Here is a 23,336-nt window from a genome sequence, read left to right as displayed (position 1 = left end):
TTACTTACGACAGTTAAAAAAAAATATATTAGTGGATTGAAAGTTTAAGTGGCAGATGTCTTTCGAAATTATGTCACTCGTTACAAAACTGGCAAACTTCTTAAGATGAAGAGGAAGTGCTTGTCCCACAGTGTTTGGCAAACGTAATCGAGGGAGGATCATAGTCAGGTGACGCCATTTATGTACCTCCGAACTATTAGATATTTTCAATCGTTCCCTGCATGAGAAGCCCCTCTTTGGTGAGGAAGATAAGATAAAAGACGTTTCATGACCCTCTTTCTATTGATACGCATGAATGGGCGTTAAAGATATTTCGGAGCTCCGCCGAAAGGTTGTGACCTCTGTTCACACTTTGAACTGGGCGCTTTGCGAGGGATGGATACTACGACGTCCTGCTTCAGTTAGTTTAAAGTTTGATCACCTAGCGCTGACGACCCACGCTTGTGCTGCCCCTACCTTCCTCCAGGCGTGTTCCGGCACTACCACGTGCCTCTCGAGAGGGCAGCCGGAGGGCCGAAAACCAAATCGCTGCGGGAGAGGGGGGAGGTGGTAAACTGAGGAACGCCTTACGGTGGACGCGACCCGAAGCCAAGACGAGCTTTTTATCGCTCAGTCCGCGCCGACCGGCATTCTCGTAGTAATTGTCAACCACGAACGTTCGACGGAAGAATCAGGCAGGACGCACTCATGGCTGACGGGAAGCAAATTTGTCTCGATCTCACGGAGGGGGTCAAGATACCGGCCCTTGGGTTTGGAACCTGGCAGGTCAGTTGTTGAATCCTTTGAGGCACCTCGCGAGTTCGGGAATCTGGAATGGATTTTTCTTTTCTTAAACCATTTTTAGCCGCTTGCAAACGAAACTTTTTCGAGTGGGCGTGGAAGAGTGAAGTATAATTTACATTCATTTTGTATCCGCGGCGGCAATCAATCACTGCGTCAAAGTAGTCGAAGCGTGTGAAAAAATCCTTTGTCGCGGCCGCGGTGAATAGGTTCGTTAAAGCTTACAAAATTCAGGAAATATTGTGAGGCATTGGGATTTTTAATGCCGGTATAGAAAGGGGAATGGAGGTGGATGAAAGATAGTTTGTCAACTTTTCAGACTGACGTCATCAAAGAGGTAGAAAAGAATCCTGAAGATGGAAGTATTACAACACATGTATGTGTATTGTAAGAGTGATTTACAAGCCCGGGACTTATCTTACTACTATTATATTTCAGAGATAGGCTAAAACCGATCCCTCCGCTCCAAGATAATTTTATGAAAAAGAATTGAATAGAGATATTTAGTTTGTGTTATGTCTACGTGCTGTGATCTGCGCGAGAGAAAGGACAACCTTGAGTCCTCTCGACATTCCCTACTGTTATATGATCAGCCGAGGCAGTTAATTATTTAGGAGGAAGATCGACCAAGGAAAACGACGCGCATTTCATAGCCATCGACCACTAGCTGGTACTGTTTGAGCGACCTTGGTTTCTTCACCCAGCTGCTGCAGTGGCCACTTTCAAACATTCACAGTCAAGGCTAAATTGCTTTCTCATGCTTGGGTGAGTGCAGTTCTGCTTGGAGATACGCGAGATTGATCTTTCCCGTTCGTTTTCTCGTGTAATGGAGTGTCCGAAAACATTATTTCGCTTGGCTTCGTCGATGGCTTTGCCGCGCCCAATGGAGCGGGTGTTTGCTTGTCGGATAGCATTGATCAGGCATGTGCCACAGGTAGAGGTCGAACTTCGTCCTTGTGGCCTCCAGTGCATTAAAAAGTGCGTCGCGATGAATTTTTGGAAAAAGAGCAATTCCCTCCCGAAAGCCCACTGCTTCGGGAACACCGAAATGGAATCTGTAGACTCAATTAAATACTTTTGGGCGTTACCCTCAATCACGAGCTCTCCTGAGTGAAACACATACGTACGTGGACTAGCTAGCAAAAAATGAGGATATATTAGAAGAGTATTTTGATGTAAATGTGATGAAATGGTCGAAGAGAAATGTTATCTGCCGTCAGTTAAGCCTCATTTAGAAAATGCTGCAAGTACTATATGGGATCCTCACGATGTTGGATTGATTGCCGAATTGGATCGCGTGCAGCGTAGAGGAGCAGCTAGATATGTAAAACGCTGTTATGATAAACTGAGTAACGTATCCAAAATATTAGAGTAGCTAGGCTGGGAATCAATCCCGAGCGAAGTTAAATCACAGATTAAATCTCCTGCATAAGTTGGAAGGACGTCTCTTTTTACCAGGGATGTTCAAAACATATTATTATCCCCATCGTGCTGCGGTAGGAGAGATCATGTCAGTTAAATTCGAGAAATTAAGGGCAGGACACATAGATTGAAGTTGCCATTTTTTCCACGAACAATAAGGAATCAGAATAATATTTTCTGACCGCGGCAGGGTAACAATATTTGGGTCAAAATTAATCTGGTGTGTATTTACCCCCTGCCACACATCTTGGCGGTATGGGCCTTCAGGGTACTAAAATATCTAAACATCAAATATTTGACCGAGCATAACCACAAGTAAATCGCTTCCGGACAGTCGTCCGCCGTCGGTCGGTCTTCAATTTCCAACCGAAAACTGGTTGAAACGGAGCGACCCGATGCGACACGAGATTAGCAACACCTGTGCACGTTCGACGATGTTGGAACTAACCCATGTTAAGGTCTACTATATAACTCGGAGATATTTCGCTCTGGTCTCGCTTGTGCATGTAATTCAAAATGTCGCAGTTCCAAATCCAATTTCATTCGGTCTGCACAACCTTCCTATCCCACCAATAAATCAACATTAATAGCCGTGAAAGAGCGGCTCTTTCAAGTAAGACCTCTCTCTCTCTCTCTCCTCGTTTCCGGCAATGCGAACGCGCACTCGAGATGCGTGGCTCACCGGAAGGAATGGCATTAATGTCTTAAGGCCCTCGTTGTCTCCCTTCGCTTCTGCTTGCGCAGTATTCGAGTCTCGCCCTTCATTTGTCAATTACTTCTCTCCTACTCTCAAACTTTTCCTAAAGCATGGATTCGCACTGAAAAAGGCACTTGCATTTCGCAGCGAAATTTTGATGTTTCCCGAGTGTTTCCGAAGTGAATTCATTAGGATAAATTACTTGAAGAGTAGTTAAGCCCTTAAATGTTTATCACTCAACTAAAACGTGTTCCGAGCAAAGCCAGCGTTAAGTCGAACTCTTCGTGGAGGGGAAGTAATACTCAGTGGCTATTCAAATGAAACGGGAGCTTTGTGAAGTTTATTTTGAGCGCCAGGTTAACTATTTAAATTCATCCTTTCATGATCCGAAAGTATTATTAAAATAAAACTGACCAGGCCAGTCAGAATAGAATAATTAAAATTCAAGTATTTATCCAAAGTCTCTCTTAAGTGCTCCCATATAGACCTTTGGGTGGTTAGCATGTGATTTATTTTATGGTTGTCAATAGAAGTCAAATTTTCAGCGCTATCCAGCGCTCTTTTTTTTAATTGAATCAAGTCATTTTCCATGAACAAGAGTTCGGGACATGTGGCCAGTTTGAAAATTCCTTTTCCACCTCACAACTGTGTCATATGACGACGGGCTATCACTTACTTAAGCAAGCAGCCATCATTTCATCGCTGATCTGCCAGGCACTGTAAACCTTTCAAATGAAGAAACTTAATCCCACTATGAGAGTCTAAGCTGCGAGTTACTTCAATGTATGGATTCCTGAAACGAAACAAATCAACATTAATAGCTGTAATTAACAACATTATGTTCATAAGAAGCAATTATTATGCGGAATACATTTTATCCAGATATCTCGGCTATTTCTTGGTAATTATTCCTTAAATCGATACCCCCACGTAAATCAGACTTCCGTCGCGAAGAGAGTTTCGTCAATTTCTACCGTGAAACTATCTGCGCCTATGAGTTTTGGATTTTGCAGTAGGGAATACGCACCGACCACTCGGGAAAAATACTCCAGTCTGGTAATGTCGCCCGTCCTATTCCAAACTCATCGTCACAGAACTTGAATGTAGTATACCGCGTACTCAAATTGTACAGAAAATATACTCGACGGTCTTTGAAGTAATTTTGCCGGACTCCAACGACTCTCTTTGACTTATGGCGTTACGGCAAGATCTTCCATGACATCGTCATTTCTCCTCCGTATCATTAAACTCATTTCGTGCTGAAGTTTTTAGAATGCCTTTAGTCTGCAGGAGCCAAGCAGAATGTCGTAAATCCGGAAGTTCCCTGATTAATTGAATCAAACCCATGACATGCTATGGATATCCCGTCAAACATTGAGGATCATTAATAAATAATTTACATTAAGTAAACAACAAATGTTTACCTAAACATTGTGAAAGAGTTAAATGGCGTCCGCTTTGTGAACTAGACCCGGGTAAAAATGTAATTTGACGTGAACCATTTATCGTGTTACATGTTTAGACATTCGACAATTGTTGTCGCACCGGTTACGTAATAGTTTGCTTCCGAGCGTCATTCATTGAAACAATTACATAATGTCGAGAACACGTAAACTTCCGTAGAAACTAATGAACAAAGTAAAGTAGAAGCGTTATTACAATCACGAATGAACATTTTATACACGCTTGGAGAACGATTCCACATTGACAGACCATGGCTTTATCAATATGCGCACATGCGGTAACAAAGTGTTATTTCGATTCCAAAAATTCGGGAAATGCCATGGGAATCTGGGATAATTTAAGTATTTTTGGCAATAAGAAGTAACCTTCCAGAGAGCGAGATGAAAGCTTGCAAACATTCGAGTCAAGGCAGACAGAATCTGGTTGTCGGTTTCAGCGGCCATGGTAGCTTTTCCATGTAACACTTAGTACGTAAAAGCAAAGTTACGATTAAAATTATCCAGTGAATTGAAAGAACTTTCCAAGAAAAAATAAAGTGAAAATTATTTGTGCATGTGGGATAATGATGTCGTTTTAAGTTGATTTGAAATTGTTGGCCTATCTTCCAGTTAATATTTGATGTGAGGGTACATGGTTCTGCCAAGTTACCGGGCCCTTATGTATATCCCTGTGTGTTTTCTGTGAAGATCGAGGTATACCCTAACTGAAATACTGTAAATAAAATTGGACGCTCGGAGATGTATTCACCACACGCAACGGAGAGGGAATAAAATGTTCCGGATAGTTTTTTTAGTTACATCAAACAACTTTTCTTGCCCAATAACTTGATATTATTATTTAACGTTTCCTTTTGAGGGGAACGTGATGTTATAATAAATGAACGCGAGTTTCTGTCTTAAAGAGGAAAATCGTGACGTTGACAGAACAGGACTTTTGGGCGAACAGATTAAGCGGAAACTAGAACTATGAACAATGCATGTTCCAGTTATTTATTCCGCATAAAATCGGGAAAATACATTTTAGCGTTCAACGGCAAGCGATATTTTAGGTTTTAATTTTTTTTAGAATGATAATTAATAAGGATGCATATTTTAAAAGTTCATTCGTTAATGCATTTTGCATTTTAAAACCCTGCAAGCCACCGCTAGGGTGTATGGTAGAGGGTGAATACGAGGCACACCAGACCAGAATATTTCTACTCCTACCGCGGTCGGACAACGGTATTCTGATCCCTCATTTCGTTCGTGGAAAAAATGACAAATTAAATCTACCTGTTCTACCCTTGATCGCTCTAATTTTATTGACATGATCTCTCCTACCGTAGTACGATGGGGGTTATAATACATTTTCAACATAACTGCTCATGGGAGAGTTGTAAAAAAGATCTTACGTTCGTACGTTACGTAAGTAAATTTCGCAAATTTCATATGACTATTACAATGAGATTCGTAATAAATTACATCTGACCACCAGATTAGTCTCTTCAATGAGAAAAAACTGAGTGACTATGGATTGCGAATAAAACGCAGTGACGACCTAATCGCAACGAAAATGCGCAGTACACAAGATGTGAAAAAAGAGCAATTGTTACTGCCATCTCTGTATGAATTGTTGCATTCGACGGGCTGTAAAACAAATCTTGGTGCTCTCAAGTGATACAAAATTGTCGAGGGAAATGTGTGGCTTATTCTTGAGAATATCCGTTTTGCAGAATAACTTAACTTTCTTATGACTGTTTCCTTCTGTTGCGAGCTATTAAATTAACAATTTAAGTTTTTTACTCCCTGCGAGTATTATACATATATATATATATATATATATATATATATATATATATATATATATATATATATATATATATATATATATATATATATATACATATATATATATTTATTTATTTATTTATATATATATATATATATACAATTTTGTTCAGTCATTCTATATAATGTGTAGCTTATGATCTTTTCTTGCCATTTTTTATGAGTTAGATGCTATTAGAACTGTTTGTTGAAATTCATTTTCATAAACAAGTCTTTTGAATGCATTGTGAAACTGATGACCACAAAAGGTGCGGAGTTAGGCAACCGATTCTAGAATAGGATGCTGCTTATCTGACGAAAGTTTTTCTTGTCGGCGTTCATTAAAAAGTACCGCAGCCTTTAGCGGTCACCCTTAGAGAAGGACGAAAGATAGTTCGGGAGTTGCTATGGCTTTTTACAGTTGTTATTCATGTATCTCTTGAACACTTTTGGAATTACGAGAGGATTTAATAATACTTTTTCGCGTCTGTATCGCTGAACACCTGTTTAAGCTTTATTTTCTCGAAAATATTGCCCATGATAAGCTATGTTATGCTAAAATACGGAAATATCAAAGTGGAATAATCTCTCATCTGCACTCGGATGTTATGACATGTTGTGCTTACTTATTTATGCTATGTTATACTTCTCGTAATTATAACTATAAGGTAAATTTAATAGACGAGTCTTCATGTTTTTCTCCTTCTCGTCCTCAACTGAAATATACACAAACATATATCTATATATATATATATATATATTTATATATATATATATATATATATATCATCGTGGCTGTCATCAACTCCCTCCTCCTTGTGAAAGCCTCTTTGCCAAGCGCAATTCTTCTCCTTACGTCCCTACTACTTTGACCGTGTTGTTCCAAAACACTTCCGAGAGACTTAAACTGTTCTACCTGCTCTAGTTTTTGCCTTCCTATTTTAATGTTTAACTTAGCCCTTTTCTTTCAATAAAATCGCATAACCTTTGTTTTATTAATATTGATTCTCATCCCATACCTGTCGCACTGAATTTCCAATTCACTCAGCAATGCTTGCAACCCCTTGGCTGACTGACAAACCAAAGCTTGGTCATCAGCAAACCTAACTAATTTTACGAATTCCCCGCCCACTTTCATTTCTACCTCCAGTTCTTCTCATGCCTCTTTGATCATTTCCTCTGCATACAGGTTGAACAGCAACGGTGATAATGGGCAACCCTGCCTTACACCTCTTCCTAACACTGCCCAACCGGACTCCCCGTTCCCGACTCGCACCTGAGCAGTCTGAGACATATATACACACACATATATATGTATATATATATATATATATATATATATGGCGCCTTTCGTAAAGAGTAGGCTAATGCCGACGCCGGGTTTCTCTCCACCCTTCATCCTTTCCTGTCCATCCCCTATGGCGCAAATGACCTTAGCTGTCGGTCGCCTCCCCTCAAAACTACTACTACTACTATATATATACACACACACACACACACATATATATATATATATATATATATATATATATATATATATATATATATATATATATATATATATATCATAAACACAGTAATCAACCCGAAGGTCGGTTTGGTAGGTGATGGTAGAGTTCACTCTTACTAACCCCAATACGACGTGTGAAATTCACACATCAGGGTAGGGGGGTCAGTTCCTTTCCCTGTGCCGGTTATGGTGTCCCAGGAGGTTCTGGTACCCGAAAAATCACATGTGTAGGTGTAGCTCGGTTGGGTGTGGACTCTGAAACATGCATTAGGTTGCCTAATGGCTAGGAAAGGCGACCGAGCTAGTCATTAGGGACGGGAAGGTTTTCTTCCGAGAAAATATCGATCTGAAAAGGATCCACTGACTGGAACGGGCAGGCGGTCGAGGCGATTCCCGAGGTCGAGCGGGTGCTGCGGACGTTGACGCCACGAGGTGGCGTTACCACAGCCAGAGTAACGAGGGCACGTTGAAATCTCGAAGGAATTCAAAATGAAACAATTGGTCCACATGAATTTAATCCGATTTCATTGGTATCTAATGATTTTTTGGGCCGAAAATAGTTTCTAGAAATCTTCGACGGGCGAAGGCAATGCTGTTTTATTATTTAGAAAGTTGGAAAAAGTGGTCCAACTTCATGTAAGTGAATGTCGAGAGTTATTGTATCTGAAATTTTGTTATCTCGAGAAATGTAATCAATAGCACTTTGATAATAAATCTTTGGAAAAAATTGAAACGCAAAAGGCATTGAAATTTAAAAAAATAAATAACATACATATGCCTGCTCTTTCTCTCTCCTTTCACTGATCTGGGCATTAGGTGCAGAGACTCTTCCAGAAGTTTCTCGCGCTGAAGGATTTACTGGATTGAAATGGTTTCCTCTTCGCTCCGTGAAGTACTCCTTAGTACACATCACCGGAACTTAGGCGAACATTTATTTTGATTGAGGAAGATATGGAGCAGTGAAGAAGCGCAATGGTGTTGCTGACACTCTTACGACCGAGGAGAATTTGGGCATTCTTCAATTTTTCTAGATTTTCGAATGTATTGATTGTCCCCTCCCGCTATTCCTCCGTCAATGTTCCCAATTACCCACTCACTACTTCCCAATTCCCTGTATCCCACTCACTGTTCCCAATTACCGAATTAATTATTTATCGCGAAATCGCAAGCGTAAAAATCGCTAGTGTTATAAGCAATGGAAACGTAGCCTTGGATTCGGAACGTTCATGTCTCCCGAATTCAGGAGGACCCTGGGAGAATTCAGGAGGACCCTGGGAGAATTCAGGAGGACCCCTCCCTAAGGACGAGAGACGGTAACATAATGAAGTTCGATAAGTGGGAATATATTAATAAGCAAATTCTGTTATTTTTGGAAATGACATCGTTCAGCCACGCAACCGGTCGGGATGGTTCAGTTCCCACTCTTCGATGTAAAATGCAAATAATTCTGATAAATTGTATCGAAACTTGGAACGTCTAATTCGACAAGATGGAGGGAAAAACTTCAATATTTAATTTGATTTAATTTTGTAAAAACATAGGTTTTATAAAAGATGCTAAGAGCTCTGAATTTTCTCCAATGGCGTGTTTTTATCATAGCAATTGACGTTACTCAGGAATGAGGATGGTATTATGCTCTGGTACGCTCATATTTTGTTGGTAAAATGAACTTCAGTTTGAGCTGTCGATTCCCGTAAAAGTTTTCGATGACTAGCAGGTAAGTGCATATTTGTCCGTTGAAATCTCCTCGCTCGGTAAAGTTGGCGTCAAATTCCCCGAAAATACGCGCATATTTCGAAATTTTGAAATGCTCACTACCAAAACCTATATCTCCCACTTATCTCTGTCTTGTAACGGTAAGCGTGTCACCTGCTGTGACCACTGCTGGAGACACGTTCGGGCGTAGGGGTACCCCTATGTCTCGAAACGGTACAAATCGGGAAAAAATAGCTCGGCGTGTGTAATTCTTATCCATTCACGGATACGTGGATATGAAATAGCAGGGCAGAGGGCAGGCATTAGGCTGGCCAAAATTAACCACGGGGCCGAGATTAAAATCCAATGCTGAATTCGTTTTTAAATGCTCAACTTAGAAAGATTAGTTTAGCATTAAAAACTGTGTGAAAACATTAGCTAATGGTGGAATCTAGTACATATCAATCAATAGATATCAATATTTCCGTAAAGATTAGGTTACCCGTGTATTTTTACTAAATAATGGTCCATGGAGCATCGATGTCACTCAGTTATTGAAGATTATATATCGTACGTATGACAGTACAGGAGATCTAAATTAAGTCAAATAATTTTACCGTCAATAAAGTACCTCGTGAAGGTCTCCAATATGAAAATGATGTTTTCAAAGCAGGAGAAGAATAGAGGAAATATATGTATGTTGATATGAAGGGGTGTGTGAGGTGACATGAAAGGACTGGGCATTATTTGAGCGATAATATCGACTAATATGCAACAGGGGGGAAGGGATAGGTGGCAATAGTATTGAACAAAAAGGAGCCATAGAGTAAGCGACTGTTAGAATATTGCATGCGTATTGGTAAAAATAAATCTGAATCAATAGGCGAGGTCATTGTGCAGGTCTACAATCCACCGAGCAGCCACAGGGAAGAATAAGTCGACTGGATGTTAGATCAATAAGTTGAAGAGGAGTCCCTGGGAGGATGTATTTGATAGTAAATAGAGATTGGAAGGCGACGGTGAGCGAAGGAAGAGATAGGGGACTGGGGTTAAAGGAATAGGGAACTACCCTGGGGAGAAAGCAATAGAGTTCTGCAGGAGAGAGTGGTTAATGTAACGAACGCTTGGGTAAAACACCATAATATTCGCAGGTATATGTACATTTAAAATGCCAGAGGATTCAGAAAGATATCAATTAGACTATACATGGTTTGTATAAACATTATCGGGAAAGGTTTTGTAAACAATGGATTTAGTATTTAAGATAGTGCTAGAATGCCTCCCAAAATTCTTGGAATATCATCCCTTGAGCGTCGACATTCTTTATCCGGCGGTTTTAACACGACTCGAAGGCTTCCTGGTAGGCGGATTCCGGACGGTCCTTAAGGGGACTCGTGTAAGCTTCTTTGATGACGGCACTTAGGGTCCCATGGTGGTGTCCTTAGAGGGAGAATTTTACTTTTGGGAATAGGAATAATAGGTTGGGGAATCGTCGCGATGCCGTTGCAGAATGTCTTCGCAAGCAGACACACGACTCGACTTTTCTTAGTCGCCCGTCCAGAGATCTTCGGGAGGACGAGTTTAGCGCAGATCTTTCGCATCGCCAAATTTATATCGATGATGGTGCGTGCCCTGTCATTTTATCTATGCCAATATACGATCGCAAATCATGCACACACTTAACTTTAGGAAATAAATTGTTACCGATGATACTTTTTATAAAAACCTTGTATAATGGTTAGTAACACATTTAAGAACAGTTTTCCGGAAGCGGATGTGGATTCAATTCAAAACATAGTACTTTAGAAGAGTGAAGTCAGACTCCGGACGGTTAAGAGAGGGAAGAAGGTTGAGGAAATGAAATGTAGAAGCAGTAATCGGAACGAAAAGAAAAGAGAAACAGGCGGCGCTGGAAAACATTATGAACGAGGACAGGGAAATGGGTAAAATAAAAGAAAGATGGAAGCATCACTGCCATGAGTCGCAAACTAAACTTGAGGAAAATGACTAGACGGCCACAGATGATTGATGAGATGATTAGGAGCATGGAAAAATACAAGGAAATGGAATAATGGGAATTCAGAATTAGAAGAAGTAGAAATACATAGATCAATTTAAGTTCCCATCTAATAAAACAAGTACCAGTCTCCCTCATGAGAAGACTAGTACTCGATTTGCTCTTCCTTCCTCCCTTCATTCCGTCCAACATTCCTATCCTGTTGCTTCCCTTTCCTCGTTTGCCCAACATTCTACCCTCTATTACAGTCTTCAACATCCCACTGCCGGTCAACACCCCCTTCATCCACTTTTCCTGCCTCCATAGGATTGCTTCCAACAAACCCCTCTCTTCGCCCACCATACCAAGTGCTTCCTCATTTGTTTTCCTTTCTCTCCATTTCACCTTCTCCATTCTTCTCCACACCCACATTTCAAAAGTCTCCAATCTACTTCCATCATCCTACTTCAGACATTCCTTCCTCATAGATACTTCGAATCAGTCCATATAGTCTCTTCCTCCACATTTTCATAAACCTATTAATATTTTCGCAGGAATGTTGTCTGCCCCCACGGCCTTATTTGATTTCATCTCCCTTAATGCCCTTTCTATCTCATCGTCGAGTATGCCTGGACCTAAGCTGTCTTCCTCTACGTTCTATGTCTAACCTTTCTTGGCCTTAGTTCTTTACCATACAGTTTTTCTATATATTCCTTCTATCTCTCTCGGATCTTTTCTGTTTCAACCATTATCTTACCTGACTTATCTCTGTTAGCATATAGTAGATCTTTCCTTTTTACTTCCCGATAGTGATTTAAGCTTGCTGTATAGCGCACCTATACTTTCAATATGCAAACTTTCCATATCCTAGCATTACGTCTTCCACCATACTTCTTTTGCTTTATTTGTCACCCACCTCAATTTATTATTTAACTCTTTTTACTTCTTTCTGCCTGTTGACATTCTTTAATTTTCTTCTCTCATCTATCGTTGTAATCATCCCATCTGTGGTCCATGGTTTCCTTGTCCTTATTCCATTAACATTTCCGATAGTGTCTTTTGCGACTTTAGACAACCCTTTCTTCATACTTTCTCATTTTTCTTCGATAGTACTCAGCTCTTTACCAGCATCCATGATTTTTCCACCGCCTACTGATACTCTCACCTTGTCAATCCATTTATTGCTTTTACATTCCATTTCCTAACCCGCCGCCCTGCCTTATCTTTTTGAAACGGACGCTACACTTCATAACAACTAAATTGTGGTCGGAGTCCTAAATTAACTGAGTAACTAAATTGGTCTTCTTCTTCTGCTTCTTCTGTCCTGTTGCTGTCTGTCTTCCCTTGAAAGGGTTTCGTGGGATGACGACCGCGGAAGTGTTGCCTCCCCCGACACAGGGCCGATTGGGCCGAGCCCCGTTGTTGCCAGGACTCATATTCTATTTAGTGTCCATCATTTTAATCTTTAAAATTATAATTGAGATGGTTTCACGTTGCCTTCCTCAATAGTGTTTTTAACGTGACACCATCACTCAATGGCCGCCCCACTAGGGTCATACGCCTTTGCAGCCGCCTCACTGAGGAACAGACGTTGCATGGATTACCTTTCGTCTGGTTTGTTTGGTAAATTTTGAGGTGTTGGGTAGAGTGAATTGGGTAGAATTAATGACTTAATTACACCAGATGGGCGTAGAATGGAGGCGACTTACCTGTAGCCTGTGCATATCACAAACTTCTCATGTGCGCGAGGACGATTGAGAGTCGGGATGGGCAGTGTTTGGAAGAGGGATGAGACAGGGGCGGGAGGGGTGAGACAGGGGCGGGAGGGATGAGACAGGGGCGGGAGGGGTGAGACAGCGGCCGCTATCCTCCACACATATGTTTTCAATATATACTCGGAGGTAATGAAAAGAGACGTGGGAGGAAGCGAGGATAGGAATGAACGTCTGTGAGGTTTGCGCTCAATGATGAAAGGTTTTCGGGTGATCAAGCTTGGATTTTCTAAAGAGAGGAAGGTTAAGTTGAACTTTGAAATTAGAGGACCAAAAATGGTGCAGGTAGAGAGGATTTCTATCTTCAATGTGTTTCAGACACAAATGTTCAAAGAATATGGGACATATGAAAGATTTAATCTGGTAAAGAAGCTCTCGCAAGGGGGAGCGAATTATTGAGGGTAATATTAACTTGTACATGGATTAGTGCTTAACGGCACGGAGACATGGTCATTGAAGCAAGATATCATTCGTACAAGTGCTGTAGATGTGGAGGCATTGGAGACGTGTGCATGGAAAAGGCGAAGGAGGCAGACTGTAGAATGAACGAAGAAGCTCAAGTTATGGTGAAAAAGGAGGAGAGGGAGAAATCCAAGGGAGGCAGGAAAGATGGATGCAGAGCATTCTGATTTGTTGTGGGATGTTGAAGACTGTGATAGAGGGGAGAAAGTTGGGCAAATGAGGTGGGGGATGAAAATGTAGACGGTTGGATGGAATTGAGGAACAGTTAGATGCAGTGTGACATGCCCTGGCGTGTATTGTTAGACGAAGCTAAGAAACGTAACGATGATCAGTCTTCTTAAACGGTAGACTATCAGTAATGATATTACCCAACCCAAGGCTAAATAGTGTTTTACATTTGGCGGATTAGGAATTTCTCCCTCCATGAAGGTCGCTCGTTATCCCGATCTACCACGGAAAGGTACATTCTCTTCCTCAATGACATCAAGAAAATACGTTGACAGGTAATTTATAAGTCTTTTTAAAGCCATAAAGGTTGGTATTTATTTCAAAATTATCATAATTTATTGATGGCATTTTTGGAAACAATCGCTTAAGAAAACGTTTTTTTTCATGAATTATGTATGTAGTTCTGCATTTTTGTTTTAGTACGATCGTTAATAAAACAAGTGATGTTTTAAGGCATTTAGTCAAGTGAAACGATATCTACTCAATTGTACGTGTGCGTGTCAATTACCTCGGAGCTAGCATAGTATGTCACTGGGATCAGGAGATTGTTTCCTCAAGGTCCATCACTTTGTGTGAATACAACTGTAAAGTTGTTGTATCATGGTATTTCTTGCGGAAATGCAAGGTTGCAAAATTATTGAATTGAACAAAAAAAGAATGCATGACAGAATTCAAGTTAATGGAATGTTGTTGTGACGTTACTTAATTGTTAGTTCATAATTTACCCAAATCTTCTTGTCATTTCCGATATTCCATAAGTTCTATTGTTTACTTTTGTAAAAATAATTTAGTACTACCCTTAAGTAAGTAATTTTATTTCAAATTTGCATGATTTCAAATTTTTCAATGAGAATACTTTTGAAATTGATTGGGTCTATTCATTTACTTGAGTAAAACCGATTTTTTCTGAAAATCAAGTTGTACCCCTCAAACAGCTCCTCCATTATGCCTATAACTGCTCAATAATAATGACCTCCTGTGCGAGGACATATTTCAGTAATCAAGTACAACCTACCTACTTTGATTAGAGAATATTTTTAAAAGTTTCATGCCAGAGCGAAGACAAATTATGCACTTATTCTTGGCAAAAATTAAGATTAAAACAAGAATAATGCTTGAACAAGGCTTTCATTAAGAAAGAGGTGCTGTCAACATCATCTTTAAGCAGTAAAACATTAGTTATTTATGATTTCCATTCTCTTTCTTAAGACATTTCTCTTCTGATATACATTATTTCCTAGCATGAATTAGCACATGGTGGAACTGGTAGAATAATATTTTTAACATAGCTCTTCAACCTCAGGGAAAAAGGATAATGCACAAAAATTATGAAAGTATACGTCTTAATACGTGTACTGTGATGTAGATGTAATGACTCCAGCATGTGTATTGTAAGTGATGGATGTACAACACAGGCATCCATATTCATATGGATAATTTAATTTTTATAATATCTTCGTAATTAAAATGTAAGTCACTTATTTCCCTCGAAAAAATTGTATTTGTCATTAAATTGTGTCTTTTTCTCCCAAAAATAGTCATCTGATGAAGAACTGGAGAAGGCTATAGACTGTGCCTTGAAAGCCGGCTACAGGCACATTGACACTGCATATGCCTACGAAAATGAAAAAGCCTTAGGAAGGGTTCTCAAAAAATGGATCGACTCAGGGAAGATCAAGAGAGAGGATTTGTTTATAGTTACCAAGGTAAGATTATATATACTGTATAAAAATTTGATATATTTTGTATGTATGAAAACATGGAAGTAACTCTTGGTTTTATTTATGAAATTTCGAACAGTCCATAGAAGGATGTGCATGAAATCATATGGACTTACCTGGGCTGTTCAATGGAGAGAGTTCATAAACTTTTTTTGCAAGATTTATTTTGCACATTTTTTATTTTAAGCTGAGTTGGTAGCTTAATGTGTGTATGTGGTACAAGTTCCACTGAGTTGACTCCAGTGTTGCATCAGTGAGAGCCATTGCAAATTAAAATGGGTTTAGTTTACCCATGCCCGCTTGTAATTATGAAATACACTTTTATGTAGGTGTTTATTTTTTAATTTTAATTATTTACTGGGGAACAGGAAAAATACATATTGATTAGGTGTTAAATAGGGAGAGGATGAAGAACATATATTTTCACAAGATATTCAGTCACAGCATTGGCAAAGTGCGCCCATGCTTGATCAAGATGCAGCAGACAAGGTGTGTCTCAAAATTAGTAGGATTGAGTGTATCAGGAAACATTTATTGCCAGAATTGAATCTTTTACTCATGAGTCTGTAAAGTAGCTCCCTTGTGTGTCCGCAGACCATTTCAAGGGGGTTTTCCATGCCTCTTATGCCTTCTTGAATGCGTCGGTCAGAATGCTGCCACATTCTTTCGTCACTGCCTTGAATGTTGCAATGTTGCCACCAAGCCGTGGTGACATTCTCTTTCAGTATGGATTCATTTCGATTTTTCAGTCATAAGTCGATGCACATTGCTTTAAGAGATGCCAAGTTCATCGCAAACCATGCAAACACTTAATCTGTGATCCCTGTCCAGCATAGCCTTCCCTCTTGCATGATTTTCGTCACTTTTTGAGGTCGAAGGGCATCCTGAATGTTTGGCGTCTTCCACATCTTCTCTACCCTCCCGAAACAACTTCTGCCACTCAAAAACACTTGATCTACCCATGATGTTATCACGATAAGCTCCCTTGAGCATGTCATGATTCTCTCGCCTGATTTTCCCCAGTTTCAGGCAAAATTTAATGGCAAAGCGCTGTTCCAATAACCATGGTTCGTGATGAAGCGTAACAAGGTGGTTACGATATAAAGGTTTCGCAAACAAACAATCTGCACTCTGCAAAAGGCTGGGAGCCCACTAACATCAGCCTCCAGCCTTTCTTGAGACTCCCTGCCCTTGAAACCAGCCAGAGAATCTGCCACTCATCTGTCCGTTTATCCGGGAAAAAATAAGTCATACTACTTTCGGGACTGACCTTGTATATGTAGCCTGTTGCTTTGAAATGTGATCTTATGCAACTAAAATGTAACTTTTCTATCACTTTGTATTTTTTTATGGTGATGCTGGAGATTTCCCTGCTGAACTTTGCTATTTACTCTCTCGCTCAAAATCATGTAGCCAAGTTTTACTTGCAGGGATAATAATCATTTTCAAAAGAAACCCCACCTCTTTCTGGCAAATGGCAAATTTGGCTGTGGGCAAACCTGCTTGTGAATATTTACATTAACATAATAATCACTGACCAGTGAAGTTCATCACCCAGTCGCTGCTTCATACTTATTCTTAAAACTCCTGAAATTGGATGGATAGATTGGATGAAACAAAACTCCAGTCAGCTGGTTCCATTCAACAATAGCTCTGTTTAAAATAGAGTATTTTTTTCCCTTTTCAATTTTTCAGATTAATGAGTTATGGAACTACCCGTACATTTGTGTGTGTAAATTTCCGTATATTTTTCATCAGTAATAGTAAACCAGCCAGCTTTGGGTTGTTTTTTGAATCGAGACGTCATACACATACCTTGAACAATGTATAGGAAGGGAAGTGTGCAAAGGCAATGCCCTCATTAGACTTCTACCTGACCGAAGCTTGGCAAATATTTGATTACGTGACTATGCCACACATTTTCATGTATTTAATAATTGACGGTAAAAGCCATTTTACAAAAATGTAGATTAGTTCCACAATTACAATAAACATTTACTGAAAGGTACAAATTACATAAAGATGCATACATGTTATATAGAATTGAAGTATAATCTACAATTTAAGAAGAATCTTGATTTGCAATGAATTAAAGACATTTTCAGATGCTATACATGTATGCATAGTTAGAATAATTAATTTAGACAAAATATCAACATTAAACAATGTTCCAAATTAAAAAATGTTAACGGAGCATGAGGAATATAGTATTTGTAACAGTTCAGATGATTGTACGAAATGATAAATGTTTGCAGTAGCCATTAAAGAGACCTTGCAGTATCGGTTTAGAGAATTAACCCAATTGGCATTAATGGACGTGTGTATGTGTGTGTATGTAAGAAATAGTGCATCAGGGATTAGAAAAAGGACCTCTCAATTTCCTGGTGGGAATTTCATCACATGAGCCAATGTGCCTGCCCACTATGAGTAGTTTCCCATGGAAATACCTGAGTATTGATGGCATACTTATGTCTAATCTACCCTCCTTTTTTTTTAGGAGAGGGTTAATGAGGAAAGGAAAGTGAAGGGGGGAATGGTATGTGTTTGTGTATGACTGACTAAATGAATATCATAATTCCCAAATCAAACTTCATGCATTTCCTGTGAATGAAGACCTATCAAACAATACTTTTTACTTTAAATTGATACAAATTGAATGTTGGATGTGATATATGTATGTCCTTAATACCTATGGCTACTATATAATGCTGTTTTAATATAAATATAAAAGCTTTCCTTACTCAGCTAGCTACATTTTCTATTATTCATGCAATGCAAATGGAAACAAAATAATCCATTTGTTTGTGTACGAAATTATAACATGGATGTAATGATACCTTTGAACAGAATTGAGGCCATAGCAAAAGTAAAGTAAACTGATTTTGTGTAACATATTCCATTCAAACAGTTACCTGAAATAGGAAATCGTCCATCAGGAGTTGTGAAGTACTTGCAGAGATCATTGGATTATCTTCAGCTCTCATATGTTGATCTCTACTTGGTGCACACACCATTTGGCTATTATGAGAGAGGGGAAGATCTCCATCCAATGACTGAGGAAGGAGTCATAGACATTGATGTCTCCACAGATCATAATGCAATTTGGAAAGTAAGTATAATCCAAGCCATACCTTAACATTCAGTAATATTAGTTATTGCCATTGCAGTAATGATATCACTAATCAAGAGGAATATTGAATACGATCAGGACGTATTTGCATGTTTGTAGATTTTGAAAAGGTGTTTGAAAGAGTCAATTGGGAAAAACTATAAAGTGTATAGCAGAAATGAGGAATAGTTTGAAGGGACAAGAGGCTAATCCACAACCTGCACATGTCTCAGACTGCTCGGGCGCAAGTGGGGTGCGGAGAGTCCAGATGGGCATTGTTAACAAGAGGTGGCGGGGTTGTCAGTTATCATCCGTGCCAAAAGAGGCATGGGAAGAACTGGAAAGAATGGAATGAAAGTCGGAGGGCAATTTGTAAAATCAGTTAGGTTTGCTCATGACCAAGCTCCAGTTTGTCTGCCAGCCAAGGGTTCAAGCATTGATGAGTGAATTTGAAATTTAATGCGATATATATGGCATGAGAATGAATAGAGAGAAAACAAAGGTTATGCGATTTACCAGAAAGACAAAGGCTTAGGTTAACACTGAAATAGGAGGGAAAAAACGAGAACAGGTGGAAAAATTTACTTATCTCAGAAAAGTTTTGGACCTAAATGCTAAAAGAATTAAGTAAAAGAATTGCTCTTGGGAAAGAGGCTACACACAAGGAGGAGGGTATTGATGACAGGGACATTGAGTAAGAATATTAAGAGTAGTCTCGTGAAAACTTTGACGCAGAGTGTAGTTATGTATGGTGCGGGAACAATGGCACTAAAGCAGGGGCGTAGAAGTAGATTGGAGGCTTTTGAAATGTGGCTGTGGAGAAGGATGGAGAAGGTGAAGTGGACTGAAAACAAAGCAAACAAGGAAGTGCTAGGTATGGTGGGCGAGGAGAGGGGTTTGTTGGGAGCAATCCTATTGAGGCTGAAAGTTGGATGAAAGGCATATTGATCGGCAGTTGGATGTTGAAGAGTGTAATAGAGAAGAGTAGGAGAATGTTAGGCAAACGAGGAAAGGGTAGGAATAGGACAGGGATATTGGATGGAATGAATGGAGGAAGGAAGTACACAGAGATGAAGAGGGGCGTGTTGCAGGGTGGGATGTTGGGTTCTCTTTTGTTTAGAGAGACTAGGTAGTAGTTGCATCTATCGAAAACCTTCCTTAAACCGTAGATTACCTATAAAAATAATAGTCGTAATGGCATAATATAGGAGGGAGGTGAGAGGCCATGGTTAATGCCCCCTAATCGTAAAGAATTAGAGAATTTTGCCGGCCTGATAAGATTAAAAAGTTGTCCTTTACTCTTTGTTTAGGTTTCCTTTGAAGAGTTTGTATGGCCACCATAGCAAATATTCTGCCTACTCTATTACTATCATAATTTTAGGAACACCCAACCCAAATAAACTAACAAATATTGTTGCAGTAATCAACCCAAAGGTTTGTTTTTAAGTAACTCTTAAAAGGTTAAATTTTTCATGATAATTGAAAGAAGTAGACATGTTTCTCTCATGGCGGATGCCCCAGGGTCATCAACTCCTGCAAATCCGATGATTAAATTCACTTTTTCTATTTATTGTCCTCTGCCCACAAAGGCAATGGAAGACCAGGTGCTGGCTGGAAAGGCGCGATCCATTGGAATATCCAACTTCAATGAGAAGCAAATTGAGCGCATTTGGAATTCAGCGGAGCGAATTAAGCCATCAATGTTGCAAGTGGAGCTCCATCTTTACTTCCAGCAAAAGGATTTGGTCAACTTTTGCCATGCTAAGAACATTAAAGTTTGTGCCTACTCTCCCCTTGGCTCCCGTGGTTCCTCTCAACTCCTTGGGTAAGTAGATTTCATACCGGTATTACTTCAGAAACTATGCATTGTTAAAATTGTGAACATTGTAATAAAATAGGAATTTGCAAAAGTGTTGTTTAAATAGCAAGGTTTATTGCTTGCTTCCTTGCTTATTTGCCATCAGCAAGCCATAACTAGGGCTTGCTTAAGATGTAATCCATGTTTTTTGATGGATATGTTGGCAAGTTTTAAATTCAATCTGTTTATTTGTATTCATTTCCTAAAATAATGGGAAGAAAAAGTAGCAAGCTTTTACTGAAAGAGAAATATTAAAAATAATCAAAGGCATTTGACGAAATTGAAAATATGCTGAAGGGTAATGCCGTGATGTGATGTTGAAAACCCTTAATAAGAAGATCCTGCATGTTATGCTGTAGTTGAATGTTCCCTGGCCCCCTGTATAAATGAATTGATGGCACTTTGGCAAAAACTGGCTGGGACTTTACACCAACCTTTTACAATTATTACAGTAGTCATTGGCAGGTTTGATGTTGACAATTTATGAGAGTTTTATCCATGAATCCCATGAATATTCCTGCCGTTATACATTACATCAATGCTTTTACTCCCATGTAATGACTTCCAAAAATTTTCATTAATATCAGATTTTTTCTTCCATGTCACTATGTACTTTCAAACAGGGTATATTTATGTTTTACATGGGTGCTGGTTGTAAATGGGTTTACATGTACATTTAATTGAGCAATATAGTGAAATTATGTATGCATACTAGAGGGTGTCCTTGTTATTATGGGACAGTTCCATCATATTACTCCTGAATCTGTAAATTAATATCGAATTAGCATGTATGATGGAAAAAGAGTAAAATGTGATGCCTTCATTGAAGAGAAAATGTTGGCAAATATTCATTTTCATACTCAAAACCAAAAAAGGATAAAACAAATTATAAACCATTTGGCATTATATGCCACTTAAATGATTAACCAAATAAATTTCACCTAAAGGAAATTTTCTGGGTCTCTTGGAAAAATAGGACATTAAATTGAAGCTTCAGGACTGTCATGGTCCACTGAAGTCTGTCATCGGAGAAGAAAACAATGGAAAGATGGTTCATGATAGATTACTGCACATGTTTTATCCATATAAGGTTTAATAATCAAATTGCAAAACTCCATTTCATAAAGAGGGAAGTGGGAAAGTTAATATTAAATGATATAACCCATGCTGAAAGCATCCATTATGAATTTAATGTAAGGGAGGGAGGGACTCTAAGAGGGGGACTATTTTGTACGCATCTACTTGTACACCTCCTCTAACACATGTTGAAGAGAAAGTTTTGCAGAGCATAGGAAAGGAAATATTTTCTGCAACATTCCAGATTAAGCAATGGATTGCGTCTTACGCAATGGTTTAAAATTAATGAAGTAATTTGTAATTCCACACAACCTGCACTGAAATACAACCTAGGTTTTAATGTTGGACATCATCAACAGATCTTTTCTACAGAAGACCTCTCATTATAAATACAATGTCTCTCTCAAAAGTAGTAGGACTGAGTTGATTAAAAAAAGCCTATTGCGAGAATGGAGACGTTGACTCCAAAGTCTTTGAAGTAACACCCCTGTGAGTCCACACACGGCCAACAGGGGGTTTTCCATGCCTCATATGCCTTCTGGAAGGCAGTTGCTGGATTGCTGCTAAGCTCCCTTGTCAAGAACTCTTAATGCTTCCACCGAGCCATGGTGATGTCCTTTCAACATGGATTTGAGATGGGAAAACAGGAAGAACAGGTCTGGTGGGGCAACATCAGGGCAGCATAGGTTGGCTGAGGCATGATTGAGAAGCTCTTGGTAGATCCACGCTTGAGATTCCCTTTGTTCATCCCAGAGCACTTACAGCACCAACTTGGAACCCACCTTTCTCATTTCCGTGTTCTTAGTCACAAGTCGATGTACATCACTTTTCAGGATGTCAAGTTCATCAGAAACTATGGGAACACTTAATCTGTGATCACTGTCCAACAAAGCCTTTGTTCATGCAATGTTTTAGTCATTTATTGAAACGAAATGATATAATTTACTTTGTAATTCCACACACTTTTGTGTGGAATTTCAGTCATTCTTTGTGGTCGATGGGTATCCTAAACATTCAGCATCTTAAACATCTTCTCTACCCTCCCGAAACAACTTTTGCCGCTCAAAAACAACCAATCTACTCATGGCCTTATCACCATAAGCTACCTTGACAATGTCATTAGTCCTTTCCTGGTTTTTCACAAAAAATTTGATGGCGTAGCTTTGTTCCAATAACCAGCTTATGATGGAGCGCAAGGAGGCCATGCTATAGAGGTTTCCCTAACGAATGCTCCGCACTCTGCAAAGGCTGGGAGCCAACTGCCACTGGCGTTCAGCTTTTCCTGTGACTGCCCTCCTTCAAACCCAGCCAGAGGAACCGCCTCCTGTCCATCTGTTTATTTGGGAAAAAATAAGTCATACTAGTGTATCATGTTCCAATAACTGGTTCATGGCAGAGCGTAATGAGGTCACGTTATAGATCTTTCATAAACAGGTGAGGGGGTTAAGAGAAGGGCAAGAGTGTCGGTTGTAAATGAGATGGAAAGGAATGGGAATTGCAACCTGCAGTGTCTATCATTGGCTGTTATTGAGGGTTTGACAAACCCCCATTAACAGCCACCATGGCCCTACCCCCTCCCTGAACATATATATATATACATATATATATATATATATATATATATATATATATATATATATATATATATATATATATGTGTATGTATATATATCGCCCAGGATCCGGCTCGACATAATAAGTATTAACCTACAAGGTAGCGACTGCGCAGGGTTATACGCT

At 39.4% G+C, this 23,336-nt stretch overlaps 1 protein-coding gene across 1 annotated transcript in view; it reads left to right on the top strand.

Moving 5' to 3' along the window:
* Window positions 1-577: 577 nt before the first annotated feature.
* LOC139698658 (1,5-anhydro-D-fructose reductase) overlaps window positions 578-23,336 on the top strand; it is a 31,192-nt gene continuing 8,433 nt past the window's right edge. Inside the window, exons 1-4 of the mRNA XM_071597517.1 lie at window positions 578-765; window positions 15,370-15,537; window positions 18,461-18,661; window positions 20,251-20,486. Coding sequence (XP_071453618.1) covers window positions 688-765; window positions 15,370-15,537; window positions 18,461-18,661; window positions 20,251-20,486 — 683 coding nt within the window. The 5' untranslated portion in view covers window positions 578-687. The remainder of the gene's footprint in view (window positions 766-15,369; window positions 15,538-18,460; window positions 18,662-20,250; window positions 20,487-23,336) is intronic.

This window comes from Hetaerina americana, unplaced genomic scaffold (assembly GCF_022747635.1).
Source record: "Hetaerina americana unplaced genomic scaffold, ioHetAmer1.1.p SCAF_9, whole genome shotgun sequence".
Classification (NCBI taxonomy): domain Eukaryota; kingdom Metazoa; phylum Arthropoda; class Insecta; order Odonata; family Calopterygidae; genus Hetaerina; species Hetaerina americana.
This window is presented reverse-complemented; position numbering and strand designations above follow the sequence as displayed.